The 23369-nt window shown below is 35.5% G+C and overlaps 1 protein-coding gene across 6 annotated transcripts in view; it reads right to left on the bottom strand.

Annotated features, from left to right (window-relative positions):
* Positions 1-23369, bottom strand: part of RIMKLB (ribosomal modification protein rimK like family member B) — a 156598-nt gene that overhangs the window by 43027 nt on the left and 90202 nt on the right. For 5 of the 6 annotated variants that reach the window (XM_057492305.1, XM_057492307.1, XM_057492304.1 and 2 more), the window contains one exon: positions 19591-19822. In XM_057492305.1, coding sequence (XP_057348288.1) covers positions 19591-19765 — 175 coding nt within the window. In that variant the 5' untranslated portion in view covers positions 19766-19822. The remainder of the gene's footprint in view (positions 1-19590; positions 19823-23369) is intronic. The other variant, XM_057492306.1, reaches the window with a different exon arrangement.

Genomic DNA, 23369 nt, shown 5'->3' with positions numbered 1-23369 from the left:
CAAATGCTGGGCATAGAAGCTACAGGGCATAAATAAGCAAAGAAATAAAAAGCTAACGATTTCAAACAGTAAGGCTTCTCTCTCACTTACCAACTTTACATTTCCCTGTATGGCCCCGGAAGATGACTGGTTAGCCAGAGATGGGTAAGATTCCTCAAGGGAGGAACAACTTAAGACAGGCACAGTCGCAGGGGGACCAACAGGTGAGAAATTGGGGATCAACAGAGGTGAGGCTTAGAACCTCACCCCCACTGTTTTGAGAGAAATCTTCTGCATACGTGGATGTTTTATTGCCCTTGTCTAGCTTGGATTAACACATAGTCTACAGGCACAGACCTGATCATCTACATTCACTCTCTTAGAACACTAAACTATGTTTTCTACCTTTATCTCGTATCTACCTACCACTTCAGCATTTTATTAAAAATAATAATAATAAAGAGAGAAATGTGGTATCCACATATAAATCAAGTATAAAAATCAAATGAGTATTCATATTTGAACTGTTTATAGTTCATAATGCATGAGCAAAACTGAAAGTTTCTGTGATGACTGCCCTTGTACTGTTCACCATGTAACTTCTTCACTATGTAAGAATTTGTTCTCCATGTAAGAACTTGTTCGTTATGCTTCAGAAGATTGGAGACTGACGAAAATTAGGCTTGGGGTGGATTAATGATTGTGCATTGAGCATTGACTACCCTATACAGAATTTTATTGTTGTTAACAACCATTTGATCAATAAATATGAAAGATGCCCTCACAAAAAAAAAAAAAAAGTACACACTTCCAATTGTAAAATAAATAAGTAACCGGGATGTAATGTATAGCACAAGGAATATAGTCAAAACATTGTAACAACTTGGTATGGGGACAGCTGGTACCTAGAATTATCATGTATATAAATGTTGAATCACTGTGTTGTACACCTGAAACTAATGTAATACTGTGTGTCAACTACCCTTCAATAAAAAATAATTATCTACAAAATACAAAAACAAAAACAAAAACTTAGGTGAAATTTTTCTAGAAAAATACGACTTATCAGAATTGCCATGGGAAGAAATATATGCTCTGGATAATCACTAAAGAAAAGTAACAATTAATTAAAACCTTTCCACAAAGAAAAGCCTGAGCAGAACAGGCTTTCAAAGGTGAATTCCATTGTTCATTTAAGAAGGAAATAAAACCAGTTACACAATTCTCCCAGAAAACAAACAATAACAACAAAAAACCACTCTCACAATTTAACAGAAACTGATGATGACATGTTAAGAAAGTCACAAGCCAATCTTATTCATGAACATAAGGCAAAAATCTTCAACAAGATATTAATAAATTAACAGCAATACAGTAACAAGAATGATCATATAAGGAAGTTAGGTTTATTCCAAAAATTTTAAGATGGTTTAACTTGTAAAAACCAATCAGATAATCTGCAAAATAGTAAAAGGACATATGACCATTGCATATATGTATGAACAGAACGTGATAAAATTCAACAAGCATTCAGGATTTAAAAAAAAACACCTCTAGCATATTTGAGTGGAAGGAAATTTCCTTAATCTGACAAAGGGTATCTTAAAAACCCTACAGTCAACATCATGCTTAATGTTCAGTGTTCGAAAGCTTTCCCTGAGATCAAGAATGAGACTAGCAAGTCCACTATAACTATTTCAAAGAACATTGTCCCAGAGGCCGTGTCCTGTGCAGTTAGTCATGAAAAGTGAAAAGAAATACAAAGGGAAGAAATAAGAACACATTCCAAGCTCTGACAGATTGCTTGATTCTAAATCTTGGCTCTACCATTACTTAATAGCTTTATGACCTTGGGCACACCAATCAAGGATTCCATTTTCTCACTTGTAAAATAGTGACAATACTAACATCAACCTTATAGGATTATTACCAGGATTAAATGAGTTAATATTTATAAAAAGCTTTGAATATTGCTGTAAATGTTTGCAAAAAATATGTAAATTTAAAATTCAAATTCAAAGACGTGAGACTAGCACTCTTTCCCTATCTCAACTTAGTAACTACATTTACTACTCTAAGTTCTTCTTTGGTGACTTGTCCTTTGGGTACCTATCAGAAAATAGTTCTGGACAATCAGATCATCCAATTTCACAACTGTCAAAAGACTGTACATAAATAGTAGAAGAATATCATGTTCTCTCACCAGTTATTAACGGTATCATTTACTGAGTATTTACTATGTGTGAGCTACCATGCCAGGGCATTTTCTACATATCATGAGTAATCCTAAGCACAACATTATAAAGTAGGCCTTTTAATTTTTATACCTACTAGTCAGAGAGAGAATTTACCAACAGATTCAGTGTAGCAGTAAGTTAATTAAACAAGACAACCAGTCTGGCCAACTGCAAAAGGTTTAGTTTAGTGACTAAAATCAGCCAGGACAAGCAGATCTAACTAGTTCTAAAGCTCAAGCTCTTTTCATTATGTCATAGGAATCCCCTCCAAATCCCTAACTGTGCCAATTTCCTAAACAATATGATAGCTGAAACATTCCTTTAAGCAGGAATATACTCCAATGGTTAGGATAGACCTATACCCGTAAATACTGGAAAGCCCCTGAATTCCATTATTTGCTTTGAAGGAAGAATTCAGAGATTTGAGCTCCTCATTCATTCCTTTGCTTGAAGTTACCAGTGTGATCAGAAATTCATTCTAGCCTACTACTTCCAAATTCTTCATATTCTTTTAAAAAATGTTTTACACAGCAACACCTAACAGACTACCCCCTAAGCAGTATCCTCAACAAGACCAGTTCCAAGTCAATAAAGGAAATTATTTAATTACCAGTTTCACAACTATGTACCACGAGTTATTTGATTCCCACTGTGGAATAAGGATAGTAGTCCTAATTGATTTCTGCCCTATATATGCCAAATAACCAATTCTCTGTAGGTCTGTTGTCTGCGATCTGCTCTCTGGAATTACTTTCTGTATTTAGTTAAGGTTGTTTGGTTTGTAACCAGCTAATATATCTCTAGTTAATGTGTGCAGGAAAAAAAATAATGCATATATATAAGATTGTGAACAGAACTAAAAAGCATGCAGAGAAAACGAGGCTCAGAAAAAAAAGCCCAGGGCAATCCTGGGAATCTAGGAAATAACCTTACAGTCTCATCAAGGCGCCATACAAAAATGATTAAATTCCAAACTTTCTCCTTCTGTCCTTAGTCAATCTCAAAGGAAAGAAAGACAGACATAAAAACAGAGACTTCCAACCTATGACCTACCTTGACTATAAAGGAGGAGGGTACCCTGCCTAACAACCCCACAAAGGATGTACAGTATGGAAGAGTAAATTCTCAGAAGAAAATCCATGTGCTGTTAGCACTTTTTTAAAAGGCCAGTCAACAAGAAGAATGTACCACAGGCCAAAAACTGAACTAGCAACTTTATATTTAGTCCTCACAATTTAGTAACATTTCGTGGGATAATTTTGGTTACCTTTAATAATAGCATTTGGGGGCAGGAGCTAGGGATAGTCGATGTCTTTAGCATCTCATCACTCTCTCATTCCACATCATAACCAAGGAAATTATTTTGATATGGCACTTATAAACAAGGACCTGCTTAACAAGAATATCACATTTCCTGATTTACCTCACTGTCAACTGTCTGTAATTTATCATATTAACTTTTATTACTACATAACTAATTTATAATACTTATTAACCAGTTTATAATACTCAACATCACATATTAACAACTACAGCCATTTCCAAGAGCAATCTGACCCCTATATCTGAAAGAGTTTGAAGATTAGAGGTACAACTAACCCAATTCCTTCACTTCTCTGGACTACTTTGGAAAGAGATAGGCTATCACTCTGATAAGACAGGTATAGTCATTTGGTGCTAGTAGAATAGAGATAATTTCATTCGAGCATCTCACTGAAGAATAAATAATGAAATGCAGATGGATTTAGCATGCAGATGAAATACAATCAAAGCTCCCTAGTACTTTGGTAACAGAAGGCGGGCAGAAAAAACCCTGACTGAAGGAAATGCCCACCTATAAAACCCACTGTTCAGCTTGACTGGGAATCACAGTTCAAGTTCTCAAAAGATTAAGCAGAGAAAAACTCAACTTGGACCATTCTTTGTCTAATTAACATGAAAACAATAACACTGGAAAGGATACTGGGAAAGAGTACATTAATTAATACAACTCCTCTGGAGGACAATGTGGAAATGAACACTGGTTCCTCTCTAGAAATTTATGGCAAAAAAAAAAGAATCCGACCTGATGGTGACGCATATACTCTTTCTCTAACTCTACGCTTGGAAAACACCTACACATCCTTCAGGTTTAAGTGTCACTATCTTAATGAGGTCTTTACTGACCTCCCAATCCAAACTGGATTCCACTGCTGTAGTCCCTCATATCATACTGTACTTTTCTTTTACACCACTTAGAGTGTAACTGTTTTATTTCATTGATTTGTATGTAATGTCCATGTCCCTCACTTAGCCTAAAGAAGACAATGAACCAGTTTGGACTATGTCTATTTTGCTAAACTCTACACGTCTAGTGCCTTGTACAGTATCTTGGCACACAGAGGACATTCACTGACAAGTGGAAAAAATTTAAAGAACAGCATGTATGTTACCAATTCACTTATGTGTGCGTGTGTGCATGTTTAACACTGACCAATCTGTGGATGGTAAAATTTCAGATGATATTTGCTTTAATTTTTGTATTTTGGTACTGCTTGTGTCATCTGCATAATCAAGAAAAATATAAACCTATTAATGTCTTGAAAAAGAAAAGATATATGTGCCCAGTGCTATGCTTTTTATACAGTAGGTGCTCTCAAACTGTTTCTTTTTCTTGCCTTCATAATTACTTAAGAGGAAACTTAGTTAACAAGAGGAATACTTAAGAAAAATACACAGAATAAATTTAAATATTTTAATTATGTGAAATAACTAAGTGTTATTTGGGGATACATATACCTATTAATGCAACAATGAAAATAAAATGCCAAAGAGCCAGAATTAGCCAATGGAGTAGGACCATTGAGCTCTCAGTAATAATAGTTGGCTTCAAATTAAGTGAATCAACTTCATGAGCACTATCATATTAAGCTTGGAGGGGAAGCAACACAGTATACACCTATAATAAAAGTAGGTAATTTGCAAATCTACTTGAAATTAAAAGCAAAGCACCAAAAGTAATGCAGTATATTTAAAAACAATTTAACTTCTTACAAGACCGTTTTTAAAAAGAAAAAAAATAGACTAATTTGCAGACTGAATAGCTTTGTGAGGACATAAAAATAACACGTGAAAAGGAGATTACAACTATTTCAGGTATGACTTAAGTTTTGGAAAGTACAAATACGAGTTGCTGGCATATCTCCCTAATGACAGACAACAAAGGTCTTCGTGGGTACACTGTAAAATCACAGGGTCCCATTAGTGAGCTGATGCATATATGATATAAAATTCTACTTTATAAATACTCAATTCACATAAATATGTATTACACAGGCATAGAATAACAATAAACAATGATACACGCCTACTATAAATCAAGTGTAATGTTTCTCTTTGCTAATGACCTTCTGTGAACTTTTCAAAGCAATGTGTATTTTCAGATGAATTTACTAAAGCAAAGGAGAAAGCTTTACTTAAGTTGGGAACTGATACTGGAAATAAATTTTCATCAGTTAAAACTCCATTTATTTTAAAATTTCTATTAAGGAAACTTCTAAACAGAAATGTAGTGAGAATGAATCCAATGTACCATCACCCACTTTCAACAATTATGAATAGGCAGCTGATGTTTTCTTCTATACCCCTATTTTCCACAAACAGATTATTTTGAGTCTACAAAACAAGGTACAGTTAGAAGTCTAACTCATCACAGTTCTCTTTAATTCAGTCTCCTTCTCCCTAAAGGTTTATCTTCCATTATCTACTTTTTAAACCAGCAAAAGTTATATTCACGATACTATCACCCTCCTCTTAGAAATGGCACCCTAACTATACGCCCTTTTCCCTAACTTAATAATTTCACTTAACATTGTTATATTTCATCAAGTAAATATTTCAGTGTGTATCTCAAAAGAAGGTACTCTTGGGCACATAAATATTTTTTAACTAGGACACAAAAAGCATGAACCAAAAAAGAAAAACCATTAACTGTACTTAATTGAAATTAGAAAACTCTGCTCACGAAAGAACTCCATCAACACAGTGAAAAAAGCAAGCCACAGAGTGAGAGGAGATGCTTACAACACATACATCCAGTAAGAAATTTGTTCACAGAATATAATAATACAGAATAGCAAAATAAAAAGATACCCCATCAAAAATAAATATAGAGAGGATTCTGGGAAGATGGCAGAGTAGGGAACATTGGGAGACAATTGAACTAGCAGATCTGTCTGATTAAAATTTTGGAACTCGAGTCTATTGAAGGATTGCAACTTCCAGGAAAAGAATAGGACAGTAACATTCTGGTCAATTTCAGCTCTTAGCACAGTAACAGTTATCCTTCTCCCTCTCGGCCATGTGGTACATCTGTTCCTGGAGCAGCTGACACCTTGCAGGACCCAGGGTGGGCTAAGAAGGCTTCAAATCTCAGGGATCTTTGCTCCAATGGCTGGTTGCAGCTTGTGACCACAAAGGCACAAGAAAAGCTGGAAGTCTTGTATACTTCAATTATTACAAGCCCCTCCCCTTCCAGCTGAAGTGACTTACAGGGCACTTATTTATTTGAATATTCTGACTATTCTCTCTCTCTCTCTATTTTCTCTCTATTCTCTCTCTCTCTCCCCCCCTCAGGAACCAGACATTAAAGACTAGGATATTAAAAAAAAACTGAATATATGGGGAAAATTAGAAAGTGACTGCACATGCTTAGGGAAGGGTTCTGAAGAGACCTACGAAGACATTAACTTCTATATCTCAGGCTGATCCTCAGCACAGAAATAGATTACATCAAAACAAAACCAGTAACAATAACAAAAAAAAGCAAACCTTGGGGAAGGAGAAAAATCTGATTTCCAGAGTTACTACAGTGTTAGAATGAAATATGCAGTATTCAATAAAAATTCACAAGGCATAAGAGGAAACAGGAAATTTGGCCAGAGGACTAAACAAATCAAGAGATTGTTCCAAACAAAGACAAAAGCAACAATACTAGACAAAGATTTTAAAACAACTGTGTTAAAAATGCTCAAAGAACTGAAGATGTAGAGAAAGTCAAGAAAATGATGTATGAACAAAATGGAACTATCAAGGGACAGAAGACATGAAAAGAAACCAAGAAATAACTCTGGACCTAAAAAGGGCAGTGATAGAAATGGAAAATTCACTACAGGGTTTCAAAGGCAGACCTGAGCAGAAAGAAGAATCGGTGAACTTGCAAAGACATATGTACTGTGGGAGTCCCAGAAGGGGAATAGAGAAGGGAAGATAGGACAGTGACGGGATAGAAAGAGGCAGAGAGAATAACTGAAGAAATAAAACAAAGAGAGCATACTGAAAGAAGCAAGAAATAAATTATACATTGGGGATCCTCAATAAAAGTATCAGCAAATTTCTCTTCAGAAACTTTGGAAACCAGTAGATGGGAGGGCCAATAATATTAAAAGAAAAAACTGTTAATCAAGAATCCTATATCCAGCAAAACTGTCCTTCAAAACTAAGGGAGAAATTAAGGTATTCCTAGAAAAAAACAAAAGCCGAGGGAGTTCATGACCAATAGACCAGTCCTGCAAGAAATGCTCAAGAGAGTTCTGCAAGGTGACAAGAAAGGACATTATACACATTATAGCTGTATGGATAAAAAAGACATTAATAAAGGTAAATATATGGGCAATTAAAAGAGCTAGTACTGTAACAATAGTTTGTAACTGTGCTTTTCCTTTACTCCATGATTTTATAAACTACTGTAAATAAAAAGTAACCATTACGGAATGGCTAGTATTACTGTAACTCATTTGTAACTCTAATTCTTGTTTTCTATATGACTTAGGAGACTAATGCATTTAAAAGTATAATTGGTTTATGTTTTGAGGCACAAAATGTAGAAAGATGTAATTCTGTGACATCAACAAATGAAAGGTGGGGCGGGGGGGACAAAGCTTTCCACAGAGTTTTTGTATGTTATTGAGATTAAGCTAGTATAAATTTAAACTAGAATATTATAGCATTTGGATGTTAAATTCATTTCCCATGGTAAACACAGGAAAACAGCTGTAGAATATACAAAAAAAGAAATGAAAGAGTTTAAATATTTCACTACAAAAAAATCAGCTAAAAGAAGACACTAATGCAGGAAATGAGGGAACATGACAAAAAGCTCTAGGGTACATAGAAAACAAATGGCACAATGACAAAAGTCACTCCTTATCAGTGATTAAATGTAAATGGATTAAACTCTTGAATTAAAAGACAGAGATAGGCAGAATGGATGAAAACACATGACCACACTATATGCTGCCAATAAGAGACTGACCTGAGATCCAAAGACACAAACAGGTTGGAAGTTAAAGGATGAAAAAAGACATTCCATGCAAATAGGAACCAAAGAGAGCAGGGATAGCAGACAAAACAGACATTAAATAAAAAAAGTTATGACAAAGAAGTACATTATATATTAATAAAATGTTCAATACGGTAAGAAAATACAATCATTATAAACGTACCTAGTAACTATCAAAATATATGAAGCAAAAACTAACAGAATTGGAAGGAGAAATAGAGAGTTCTAAGATAATAGATGGAGACTTCTAAACCTCAATTATAATAATAATTAGAACAACCAGACACAGAGGACTTAACACAATGTATCAACTACATCTAACATATGCAGAACACTCTAATCACAACAGCACACACCTTCTTCTCAAGCACACACAGGACATTTTTCAAAATAGGCTATATGCTAAGTCACAAAGTCTCAAAAGATTTGTAAAGATAAATATCCAAGTATTTTCTTTGATCAAAATAGATGAAGCTAGAAACCAACAGCATAAATAAAACTAGAAAACTCAAAATTGTGGAAATTAAATAATACACTTTTAAATAACTAATAGATCAAAGAAATCACAAGGGAAAACAGATATTTCATAATAAAAGCAAAATAGGAATAGAAGAAAATTATCTATATGTAATAAAAGCCTTATATGAAAAGCCAACAAATATACTCAAGATGAAAGACTGAAATCTTCCCCTCTAAATCAGGAACAAGGCAAGGATGCCTGCTTTTACCACTTCTATTTAACAAAGTACTGGATGTTAGAGCCAGAGCAACCATGTAAGAAAAAGAAATATAAGGTACCCAATTTGGAGAGGAAGAGGAAAAATTATCTCTCCTTGAAGATTAATTTATCTTAATTGGAGAAAACCCTAAAGACTAAGTAGTTAGAACTACTTAGTTCAACAAAGTAGAGAACAAAGTCGACACACAAAAATTAGTTGCATTTCTATACACTTTATAGAAATAAAAGGTTTAAGTTTTTACCCTCACACAAGTGATGAAAAACCTAAAAGGAAATAACAAAAACAATTTCATTTACAATAGCAACAAAAGAATAAAATACTTAAGAATTTACTTAGCCAAAGAGATCAAAGACTGGCACAATAAAAACCACAGAACAACTCTGAAGAATACACTCCAAAACTACTAGAACTAGTATCTGAATTCAGCAAAGTTGCAGGATACAAAATTAATACACAGAAATCTGTTGCATTCCTATACACTAACGATGAACTAGCAGAAAGAGAAATCAGGAAAACAATTTCATTCAAAATTGCATCAAAAAGAATAAAATATCTAGGAAAAAACTTAACCAAGGAAGTGAAAGACCTATACCCTGAAAACTACAAGACACTCCTAAGAAAATTAAAGAGGATACTAATAAATGGAAATTCATCCCATGCTCTTGGCTAGGAAGAATTAATATTGTTAAAAAAGCCATCCTGCCTAAAGCAATCTACAGATTCAATGCAATCCCTATCAAAATACCAACAGCATTCTTCAACGAACTGGAACAAATAGTTCTAAAATTCATATGGAACCACAAAAGACCGTGAATAGCCAAAGCAATCCTGAGAAGGAAGAATAAAAACAGAGGGGATCTCACTTCCCAACTTCAAGCTCTACCTCAAAGCCACAGTAATCAAGACAATTTGGTACTGGCACAAGAACAGACCCACAGACCAGTGGAACAGAACAGAGTCCAGATATTAACCCAGACATACATGGTCAATTAATATACGATAAAGGAGCCATGGATATACAATGGAGAAATGACAGCCTCTTCAACAGCTGGTGTTGGCAAAACTGGACAGCTACATGTAAGAGAATGAAACTGGATTACTGTCTAACTCCATACACAAAAGTAAACTCGAAATGGATCAAAGACCTGAATGTAAGTCATGAAACCATAAAACTCTTACAAGAAAATATAGGCAAAACTCTCTTGAATATAAACATGAGCAACTTCTTCATGAACATATCGCCACGGGCAAGGGAAACAAAAGCAAAAATGAACAAGTGGACTCTATCAAGCTGAAAAGTTTCTGTACAGCAAAGGACACCATCAGTAGAACAAAAAGACATCCTATCATATGGGAGAATATATTCATAAATGACATATCCGATAAAGAGTTGACATCCAAAACATACAAAGAGCTCATGCAGCTCAACAAACAAAAAGCAAATAACGGAATTAAAAAATGCACAGAGGATCTGGACAGACACTTCTTCAAAGAAGAAATTCAGATGGCCAACAGACACATGAAAAGATGCTCCACATCCCTTGTCATCAGGGAAATGCACATTAAAACCACAATGAGGTATCACTTCACAACAGTTAGGATGGCCAACATCCAGAAGACAAACAACAACAAATGTTGGTGAGGATGTGGAAAAGGGGAACCCTACTACACTGCTGGTGGGAATGTAAATTAGTTCAGCCTTTGTGGAAAGGAGTATGGAGGTTCCTCAAAAAGCTCAAAATAGAAGTAACATTTGACCCAGGAATTCTACTCCTAGGAATTTACCCTAAGAATGCAGCAGTCTGGTTTGAAAAAGATATATGCACCCCTATGTTTATCACAGCATTATTTACAATAGCCAAGAAATGGAAGCAACCTAAGTGTCCATCAGTAGATGAATGGATAAAGATGTGGTACATATACACAATGGAATATTATTCAGCCATAAGTAGAAAACAAATCTTACCATTTGCAACAACATGGATGGAGCTAGAGGGTATTATGCTCAGTGAAATAAGCCAGGCAGAGAAAGACAAGTTTCAAATGATTTCACTTATTTTTGGAGAATAACAACAAAGCAAAAACTGCAGGAACAAAACAGCAGCAGACTCACAGAACCCAAGAATGGACTAACAGTTACCAAAGGGAAAGGGACTGGGGAGGATGGATGGGGAGGGAGGGAGAAGGGGAAAAGGCAGCATTATGATTAGCACACACAAAGGAGGGGAGAGGAGGAGGCCACAGGGAAGGCAGTATAGCACAGAGAAGACAAGTAGTTATTCTATAGTATCTTACTACACTGATGGACAGTGACTGTAATGGGGTATGTGGTGGGGACTTGATAATGGAGGGAATTTAGTAACCACAATGTTGTTCATGTAAGTGTATATTAATGATACCAAAAAAAAAAGTAAAAGAAATGAAAAAAAACTACAAAACAGTGCTGAAAGAAAATAATGAAGAATAAATAAATAGAAACATACCTCATTTTTATGGACTGGAAGACTTATTAAAATGTCAGTACTACCCAAAGTGATCTATAGATTCAATGCAATCCCTATCAAAATCTCAGCGATTTTTTGCAGAAACAGAAAAACCCATCCTAAAATTCATATAAAATCTCAAGGGACTCTGAATACACAAATAATATTGATAAGTAAGTACAGAACTGGAAGACATACTTCTTGATTTCAAAACTTACTACAAAGCTACAGAAATCCAAATAATATGTTACTAGCATAAAGACAGACAGACCAATGGAGTAGAAGACAGAGCCTAGAAATAAATCACACATATGATCAAACAGCCATATGGACTCAGCTGCAATTACTCAACACTGCTGTTGTAGCACAAAAGCAATCACAGACAACCCAAATACAAAGGGCAAAGTTGTTTCTAATATCAATTTATAAAATGGGTAGCAGGTCTGATTTGGCCTATGGGCCAGTTTACTGACCCCTGCAAAAAACAGGTAACTTCAACCTAATCACAAAAAACATGCAAAATGTGGGTTATTACACAAATTATCTAACCAGTACGTTTCAAAAGTCTCAAGGTAGGGAAAGACAAAAAAGGAAGTGAAATAAGCAAGATGGCAGAACAGCAAGCCCCAGAACTTGTTCCCTCTCAGGAACACTGGTTTAACAACTTATCATCCATATACCCTTTATCAGAAGTCCAAAAGGCAGTCAAGAAGTTGCAGTACCCCCAGGCAAGTGCAAAGCCGAAAACAGGTTTAAAAAAAAGGGCGTTGGGGGGTACTGTTGCATTTTAACCACAGTAGTTCTTCCTAGAAGGCAGCACAACTCAGAGTACGCACTTGCAGATTTTCCCTCAGGAGAAAAAAAGAGTGGAATGTATGTCCAACTTTCTGGATTTTCAGAGGACTGCTCTAGAGATTTGTTTCTGTCATACCTGACAGAAAACTGCAGATGATGTTCCTGCATTCTTTGTATGTTTGGGGGCCACTAAGAACAAGTAAAAGATTGGTGGCTTGTTGCAGCACTGGAAAACCCGCAGTACCACAGGCAGACACCAGAGGGCAAAGAGAAACCAGCAAACCTCTCTGACTGGGAAACTACAGACACAACCTCCAGAGAAAAACACAAATGGAGGCTCCCAGAATCTCTCCTGGGGCTGACTGGTGAGGGTCTTCTGTACAACCCCAACCGATAAAGACTGAGAGCAGTGGCTGGTTTTCAAATGCCAAAATACCAACAAACAAAAACAATCATAAAGAGAAACATGGAAATATGGTCCAATCAAAGGACCAAAATAAATCTCCAGAAATGACCTTAAAGAAAAAAAGATCTTTACCCAAAGAAAAAAACAAGATCTCAGACTTAAAAAGACATATGTACCCCTATGTTATCACAGCACTATTTACAACAGTCAAGACAGGAAAACCTAAGAGTCCAGCAGTAGATGAATGGCTAAAGAAGAGGTCATACATATACAGAATAGAATATTATTTAGCCATAAGAAGAAAACAAATTCTACCATTTGCAACAACATGGATAGAGCTGGAGGGTATTATGCTCAGTGAAATAAGCCAGGCAGAGAAAGACAAGTACCACATGATTTCACTCATTTGTGGCTACACCCATTTTATAACTATAAAGCAAAACTGAAGAAATAAAACAGCAGCAGACTCACAGACTCCAAGAAGGGACTAGCGATTACCAAAGGGAATGCACTGGGGAGGGAGAAGGGGATTGAAGCATTATGATTGGCACACATGGTGTAGGGGGGGGTCACAGGGAAGATAGTGTAACACAGAGAAGACAAGTGTGACTCTGTGGCATCTTACTACACTGATGGACAGTAACTGTGGTGGTGGTGGTGGTGGTGGGAGGGAGGACTCAATATGGATGAATGCAGTGAACACAATGTTGCTTAAATTAGATCTTCATAAGATTGTATACAAAGATAGTTTGATAAAAAAAGTAAAAACAAAACAAAAAACAAAGATCTATGAATTATCTCACAATGAATTCAAAACAGCTATGCCAAAGAAGCTCAATGAGCGACTCTAAAAGAACACAGACAAACTGAACAAAATCAGGAAAACAACCAATCAAAAAATAAGAATATCAATAAAAACAGAGAAATTATTAAATAAAAGAAAAACAACAAATTTTGGAGATACAGAACACAAGAACTGAATTGGAAATACACTACAGTGGTTCACCCAGCAGAGCTGTTTAAGCAAAAGAATCAGTGAACTCAAAAACAGGTCATTTGAAATTATTGAGTTAAAAGAGTAGAAGAATGAAAAAAAGGGAAGAAAGCCTGAGGGACATATAAAACACTATCAGCAGACCAATACAGTCATTATGCAAGTCCCAGAAGGAGAAGAGAGAGACAGAGGCAGAGGGGTTTTTTGGTGTTTTTTGACAAAAGAATGGCTGAAAATTTCCCAAATCTGGGAAAAGAAACAGACATCCAAATTCAAAAAACTCCAAATATTCCAAGTAGGATGAACCCAGAGATGCCCACCAAGACACATTATAATCAAACTCAAAAGTCAACAAAAGTCAAAGACAAACAGAAATCTAGAAATCAACAAGAGAAAAGCAACTTATCATTAACAAGGGATCTCCCCCGTAAGATAACCAAAGGATTCTTCAGCCAAAACCATACAGGCTATAAGAGAGTGGGATGATATATTCAAAGTGTTGATAGAAAAAAACTGCAAACAAAAGCTATATATCCAGCAAAACTTTACTTCAAAAATGAAGGGGAAATAGTTTTCCGAGATAAAGAAAAGCTGAGGAAGAACAGCTTCACTAATAGTCTGGCTTTCAAGAAAGGCTACAGAGAATCTAAGTTGAAAAAATGCTAGACCGCAACACAAAATCATACATAAATAAAAAGCTCTTGGGAAAAGGTAAATTTATATAAATATATACAGAGTCCTGGAATATTCTAATGGTAGTGCATAAGTCTGTGTTATTTCTAGCATAGAATTAAAAGTTAAATTCATAAAAAATATGTCTTTAAAAAAACCTATGTTAATGTATACAAAGCAGAAGGTGTAATTTGACATCAATAACAAAGTAAGGGTGGGGGACCAAGAGGGCAGGTCTGTATATGAATTTGTCACCTAAAATAGATTATTAAACAATATAATGCAGTATGTAATCCCTGAAACAACAAAGAAAATAAAGAAGATACACGAAAGTAAATGAAAAAGGAATTGAAGCATGTCAGTACAACAAATGGACAAAACACAAAAGAGAAAAAGAGGGACAGAACAGGTACAAGACATAGAGAAAACAACAAAATGGAGAAAGTAAGTCTTGCTCTATCTATAATTACATTAAAAGTAAACAAAATAAACTCCCACTATCAGAAGACATAAGGGGCAGAATGGATTAAAAAAAAAAACCAACTATATACTATGTGCTGGCAACAAGAGATTCACTTTAGATATAAGGACACATAAATGCTGAAAGTGAAAGATTAGAAAAAGATACTCATGCAAAAGTTTACCAAAAGAGAGTAGAAGTAGAGGTAGCCACGTCTATGAGACAAATATGGCTTTAGAACAAAAACTGATGAAAGGGCTAATTTACCAAGAAGCTATAATAATTAAAAATATTCAGGCACCTAATATATTCAGGCACCTAAATATATGAAGCAAACAGTGACAGAACAAAAGGAGAAATAGACATCAACATAGTAATAGGAGATTCCAATACCCTAGTTTCAATAATGGATGGAGCCAAGACAGAAAACCAATAATGAAACAAAATAATTGAATAATACTATACACCAACTGGACTTGACATATAAAAAAACACTCCATCTAACAACAGCACAATCCATATTCTTCAAACACAAATGGAATTTTCTCTAAGACAGATCACATTAGGACAAAAACAAATCTTAAAAAATTTAAGACCACTGATACCATACCAAGTATCTTTCCTAGTTTCGAAGGAATGGAACTAGAAATTAAGAATAAAAGCAAAAATGCAAATTTACAAATATCTGGAAATTAAATAACACAAACAACAAATAAGACAAAAGTAACAAGGGAAATTGGAAAATACCTTCAGAAAAAAATCAAAAACACAATATACCAAAACTTATGGGAGGTAGAAACAGCAGTGTTGAGAAGTGTATAGCTATAAAAGTGTGTATTTAAAAAGATCTGAAATCAATAAAGAACAAACTAAACCCAAAGTTAGCAGAAGGAAAAAAAGAATAAAGATCAGAATACAAAAAGCCAAAAGAGAAAAAAAATAAATCACCAAAAGTAAGTTTGATTTCTGGAAAGATAACAAATTATAAAAACCTTTAGACAGACTAAGAAATGACTCAAATAACAAAAATCAGAAATGAGAGATGTTGCCGCTAACACCATAGAATCAAAAGCAGTTATGAAAGACTACTATGAACAATTACATTTCAACAAACTGGAAACCTAAGACAAATGGATTTCTACAAACATAGTAACTTGGTAAGACTGAATCGTAAGAAATTAAAAATCTGAACACACCTTTAAATATTGATAAGACTGACTTAGTAATCCAAAATCTCCCAACAAAGAAAAATTCAGTAACAGATGTTTTCACTGGTTAGTTCTACCAAACATTTAAAGAACAATTAACACCAATCCATTTTAAAGTCTTTTAAACATACGTATCTAGGAATGGGATGGATCCTGGTAACTCTGTATTTAACCATTAGAGGAACTGCCAAAGTGTTTTTTCAAAGGGACTGCACCATCATACATTTCCATTAGCAATGTATGAAGATTCTAATTTCTCTATATTCTTGCAAACATGTTTTCTATCTTTTTTGATTATAGCCATCCTACTGGGTAAGAAGTGGTATATCCTTGGAGTGGGAAACATTTATGCTATAAACAATGGATATTCAATGTATACTTACTAAATTAATGTATGAATAGGACATTTATGTGCCGGGTCATTCTGCTAAAGAGAGATACAACATGGAATATAATAGTCTCTAACATGAGAACTGAAAATAAATTTTAAGACAAAAAAATAACTGTAATTTAGTTGTGTCACATAAGCATCAAGTGCTTTGACACACCAGGAAAAAGGTAAAACTTCACTTCTGCTAAGACCAGGGAAGACTTTCAGATGGAATGAAATAAGTATATGAGCAAAGAGTAAGAAACAGCAATGAGCTTAAGTGATATTTATTTTCCACAGTGACATACTGATCCAAGGCAAAGAGCAAGGCCTAATGAGACACAACGTTGGGCAAGTGATCTATCTTATCAAGAAACAGCAGCAATTATAGCAAAGAGAGCCAACAATAGGTTAGAAGAGGGACTCTGTTCAAATTTATCCACTCTGCCAAATAAGGCTGTTCTCTTGTCTGTAAAATATTATCATCTCCCTTACAAGATGGTCTGCTATTTAAATAATGCAAAACGCTTAAAGAAAACCACACATACATCCCTAGATATTCCTGAATATCTGAGAGACATCAATGAAAACTCTTGAAAATAAAGAAAATTAGATTTAATGCTACAGGGAAACAGTTTCTGAAGGTTTTCAGAAAGATGTTAAGATGATAAAATTGACAAATGAGAGAGTTGAAAAGGAAATACTGTCATGAAAAAGAAAGAGCTAGAGGGCTATTACAGTCATTAGAACTTGAGGCCATTAACAGCATGACTCAGGACAGTGAGAAGATGAAGATAGACTAGTTGTGGCTTAGAAGAAAAAGCAACAAAATTTTGAGGCAGAAATGGTTCTTAAGGATAAAAGAAAAAGATATATCAAAGGTAACACCAGGTCAAATACAAAAGGTGATGCTACAAGACAGAAAAGCTGAGAGAAGATAGTTTTTTGTAGCATCTCCCTTACAAGATGGTCTGCTATTTAAATAGCAGCGAGTTTAGAGGCTAAAAGCGAGTTCAATTTTGACAATTGGCATGGAAATGACAGTTGAGAACAAAGTAAAAATGTCCAGTTTGCAACTCAGGAAAAAATCAAGGGCAATGGGGTTCAACCCTATATCTTTGTCAACCTGTGAAACATTTTTTAAATAGAGATGCCCTTTTCTACCTCTCAAATCTTTTAGTAATATGCCCATTCGGCAGAAGATAGGTCACATAAGGAATCCTGCCTGTAGAGGACTCTTTCTTGGAAATGTAGCCTTCCATTTTTCAACCTTTAAAACACAGAAAGGTATACCAGAAGCCTGTGGAAGTTGTGTCTAGTGAGTTATATGCTACACTGGCCTTCGTGTCTCTTCTCACAGACTTCAAGAGCATGGCTCCTAACAGAATACAGAATAAAGTGTCTGAGTTTCTGACTCCAATTCTGACAATAGTTGTGTGTATACACTCTTAGGGTGAAAAAGTTTTAAGTTGTAAGAGCATGTAACAGATACTGGATTTTAAAGAAAATATTTACCCCGATTTGATCAGGAGTATCTGTCAATGTGAAAGAGGGTGAAAAGTGACATCCATTCCTTTCATTCATAACTTAAAGTTATAATAATTTCACATTTATTTGTGGGATCACTTGACTAATGTTAACGCTATCCTTCAGAATATAGGGAATATGTCTCCTTCTGCACCATACTAATTAACTGGCACACAGTAAGCATTCAATATATATTTAATGAAACAATGAAACAGGCCAGATCTTTCCAATCTGAATAACTAAGTGTTGGACCTAAGTACATGTATTAAAAAGAACTAGGCTGAAAATAAAATAGTGTGCATCTTTCTTATAAAGGTAGTAACTACTTAAGTCAAAGAACCCAGAAATATTTCTGTAGCAATAATAATTGCTACTGAGAAATGAAATAATAAATGTTAAGAGTACAGAGAATAAACAGTGGTTGTTTGCTAAGAGATTCTGCTTACTTAAATTTAGTATCACATTATCAACCAGATGAGATTTTGGATCTATTACCTAGCCTACAAGTGAAGTTACCCTACAACAGCATATTTGTACTCTCTCTATTATTAATTAAAACAGCCATCTGTCTCCATTTTATTGATGTGGAAATTAAAACATAAGCCTTATTAGGATGCCAGTCACAAAGCAAGTAACTGATCTAGAATGCACTTTAGGAGTCTGTATTATATCCTTATCTGATTCTAGACACATATTTAAACTATGGCACATCACTAAACTATGAATTATTTTTTGAAAACTAGTCAAAAATTTCACTTCTATGCCACCAAACAAGGCTTCCTAACAGAAATGACCAATTTAATGATAACAAATCATAACTTTCCAAAACACAGATGTAAAGAACCCTGAAAGTCAGTTCCAAAGCATTTCCATGTTTTCAAGATATCTTACCCCTTGTAATTCTAAACTATGAAATGTTAGAAATACTAGAAATTCTTATCACAATTAAGTCAAATCATTAAGATACTTTTATTCATAAAAAATTTAAAAAACCTGCTAGTATTTTATATTATATATAGAAAGCATTCTATAAAGAAAAAAGAGAATAAGAATCATAGATGGATTTTGATTAATTTACTAAAAGGAAGTTCCCCCTCTCCCGCCTTGGTGTGGCACAAATTCACTTAGAACAATGTATTTTAAAAAAGAAAGACAGTAATAATAATAATAATAACAATAAACTGCCTTTAATTATCTTTAATTTCCTTCCTATTTCCTAAATAATACAATAAGGAGTTGTATACATACTGGTGTTTCTAATTCTTCCATAAAATATACTAGATTTTAAGGTTAGATGATACTTAATACGAAAAGACTATTAATGATTCTTTTGTCCTAATTATTCCTAAAACATGCAGATTCACCGTAAGTAAAAATCCAAAAAAATTACTTAGACTTACCCAGGTTTCCTTGCTCAACTGTCAGCACCACCTCATCCATCACCACAGCCCTGAAGTCCAGTTCCTCCTCACAACATTTGGCCTTTAATGCTCGTAAGATCTCTTTTTGGGGATAGTCTTCCCTTATTCGACGATCTGTCAAAAACCACAACTTGGCAGCCACAGAGCTACACATCTTGATCTGCTTGTTCTTCCTTTTCCTGGATTATTTTCTCCTTAATGTAAACTCTTTCTAGATGGAAGAAAAAAATACACATACAAGGTAAATCAAGAAATCAGTACTCAGTTTCTAGCTTTCACACAAATAAACACTGTGATTATATATTAACTATATGAACAGGAAAAAAATGTATGACGTCTTCCCTTTCATTCAAATTAAAAATTTTTATATCACTAGAAATACAGGAACTAATAACCTCTGAGGTAAGATTGCTCCATTTTCTTCTGGGGAATCTAGCACTGCAATTTTATAATTATAGCAGCTTTATTACCAGAAACTTCCAGTACCAGTCCCTGCATTACATATTGTCTAGAAATATACCTTCATCTGATCATTACTTTTGGCTAACTCAATCCCTCTCCCAAAATTCTTTCTTGATATGAAACCCTTCTTGATATGAAGCAGATTAGATTGTACTCAATAATATAGCCCCATTCTCTCACATCACTACAAAATCCAATTATGTATATTCATGTATCTGTATTTTATTCAATATCCTTCCTTTTTGTTATACATATGTATATTTAATTAAAGTATTTACAGATGTTTTTAAAAATGAGATACCCCATATTACCAGATGACCATCAACACTCAGTCATTTATACAGAAACTTTAATCAAAACAACTTGCAAATGTGGAATAAAACTTTAAATAACCAAAGTACACGCTGAAGTACATTCACAAAACTTGGTTTATTTCAGTCACAGGACAGCATGCTTTTACTCATGTTTTTATTCTTTTTTTAAATACAATTTTTTAAAACAGACACAGCTTATTTACTAGAATGCAGAAAAGGACCTTCTTCCACAAATAAGAATCTGCTGCTTCTCAGAGTTTGTATCATGAGCAAGACAACAGTTAAATATAATTTTCCTAAGAGGCAAAAAATTACAAGTTTTAATAATAAATGTAACAGGTGACTTCAACAAAAGAAAATTTTTTACAAAAATTTCTAATATTATTCCAGATGACATGCAAACCTAACACAGAAGAAAAAGACAAGGACAAGGACTAGAGGAAGCAATGCACACTCAGATGGATGGCTTCCAGCAACCGAGCAGCTGAAGTGGTCCTTGTGCACCACTCATTCACACACACTCCTGGGTCTCAGCTAGAAAGAAGGGCTTGCTCCACAGATACAGTAAGACCAGAACATTGTGGGATGAAGGCACTGCCAGCATGACCACACGTGTGCATGTGCACGTATGCATGCACACACACACACACATACACACAGCTCCCGAACCTTAGCCTGCCATGCCTGCCTGCCTGCCTGCCACTCACTCAGCTGCCCTACAACCCACAGCCTCAAAGGCATCAGTCACTGGAAAGCAGGGAAAGAATAAATTAACATTGGAGACCGGTACAAGAGAGGGGCTTGTGGCCATGGAAAAGCATGGGAGGGAGGAGCTCTCAACTGTGGTGATGCACCAGGCCAAGACCTTAATAACCAGCAAAGGAGATGCCTGATGTCCAGAGCCTCCTAGCCACCTGTGCCCATTCCACAGATGTGATCAAGAACTCACCCATTCGAGCCCTAAACTACATATGGTAATAATTCAACTTACACACTAGGAAGATGGAATGTGACCTTATAGGGGCTTCCAGCCATTGGAAAGGGTCTCACTCAGAAAAAGAGCTCCACAAAAAGAAGCCACAGCAGAGTACCTAATGTAGAGATACCGTTTCCCTTGAGAGGAAACTATAAAAATGTCCTTACAATGTTTATATCGGTAGGTTTTGAAACACCCTATCATTGACCTCCAGTATTCGGAGGCCATCTCAGAGCCTCCACTGAACACTTAGTTCTTGAATATCATAAGTTCACCAACATCAGTGAATTTTATTGCATGAAACTGTACTGCGTAAGTACAGCAGTTGTGACCTCAACAGAAATCAGGATGGGATGTTACAGCCACTAGTAACTGGAACACAGGAACATTCTGCTGATAGATATGTCAGCTCTCAGAAAAATGCCCAGCTGCAACAACACAACATGGTATTTTCAATGATTCTATAGTCAGAAAGTAACACACTCCAGGGCTGCAATCTCACAGTACTGCAGCAACTCCTGCCAGATGATGGATGTGAACCTCTCCATCTCGTCTTGACCTCAAGGCCACAGCTCTGATATCCTTGCATAAAGTTTGGGTGTTTGTACACAAGTATGCAACCTAAAATTGCACGTTAAATTAGGCTCCCCAATCTCCTTTCATTTTCTTTTTAATGAGCTCCAAATCTTCTTAATCCTGAGATTCTAACAAAGAAAATTAGGTTCCCTCTCTGGAAGAGTTGAAGCAAAGCCAGAGATCTCATCATTTGCCAAGACGGACCACATCTTTTCATGATGCATGCCCTGATCTGGCACTGGAGGAATGCTTTTGCCTGCAGAAGACTCTATAAGAGGCAGAGGCTGTGCTGAAGTTGAGCATCAATACCATTTGGCTGTGGTTCCTCACAGACTGTCTAGTGGCAGGAATATGGCAGGATCAGGGAAGCCTTGTAACCTCCCCCTGCACTGAGGTATCTTTGGTCACCTGGAATACATTTTATCAGCTTCGAATGACTTCTGTATACCTCAATTCTCTTGTAAAGATTCAGAGGTATGCCACATAAGTTTTCCAACTCATTCTTCCTGTACACCAAGTAGATGACATCCCCAGGTGGTAAAGGGCAAGTCAGCTTAAGCTTGTTAACTACTATTCCATGGGTGTTGGTATCATCAAGAGACACCTGTCCAGATTTTTTTAACCACTACAGTTTTACAGTGATCTCCAGACACCAGTTTATTGCAAGGGAATTAAAGAGCACAACCTCTCCTCCAACCAATGGTACACTCGTTTTGACAGGAAGACAAATGGCTGGCTGTCCTCAGTGCCTAGTGCTACTGCATCAGTGGCTGCTTGCCTTTTTCAGGCTGCTCCATTGGGATCCACATCCAATGATACCCAGGGAACAGTCACGTGAAAACTCTCCAATCCTAAAGGCAGAGGCTCCACATCCCCCTATGCTGTGGAGGCTGTGGGTCAGGTGGAGACCAACAGGCTGACATCTCCTCTGCTGGCTGCCTCCTCCTCTTTATTTTAAAACATCTACTTTTCTGTTTTTCCCATCTGTTAACATCAAGGAAAAGGAAAAAACAAAAAAGCTGCTAAGAATTCAAAACAGTAAATCTGCAGTCCAAGAAACCATAAGTACACCAGTAAGATTTCTGATTGGAAAAAAAAAACACTCAAATTATATTAACTATTTTAAAAGACAGGAGTCTTTTAAAATAGAATGGTTCCTTTTCTCCCCAACATTTAAAGAAGTAGGTTTGTTTACTCAATAAGCTATCTGTAAGAAAACAATTTATTCTCTGGTAATGTATGATAAATACAGCATCTACAAATATCCACATACCATAGGAGTAAAGTATTACTCCTCTTAGAAAGTAAACTCAGATCAACCAATTTCCATCATTTATTTCATAGTGTCAAGGAAAACAATATATAAATATGATACCAAAAAAAATGCTACTGAGAAACTGCTAAAGTAGTTTTTTTTCAAGTAAAGAGAA

This window comes from Manis pentadactyla, chromosome 14 (assembly GCF_030020395.1).
Source record: "Manis pentadactyla isolate mManPen7 chromosome 14, mManPen7.hap1, whole genome shotgun sequence".
NCBI lineage: Eukaryota > Metazoa > Chordata > Mammalia > Pholidota > Manidae > Manis > Manis pentadactyla.
Note: the sequence above shows the minus strand (reverse complement) of the source record. Positions and strands in the feature narration are given on the sequence as shown.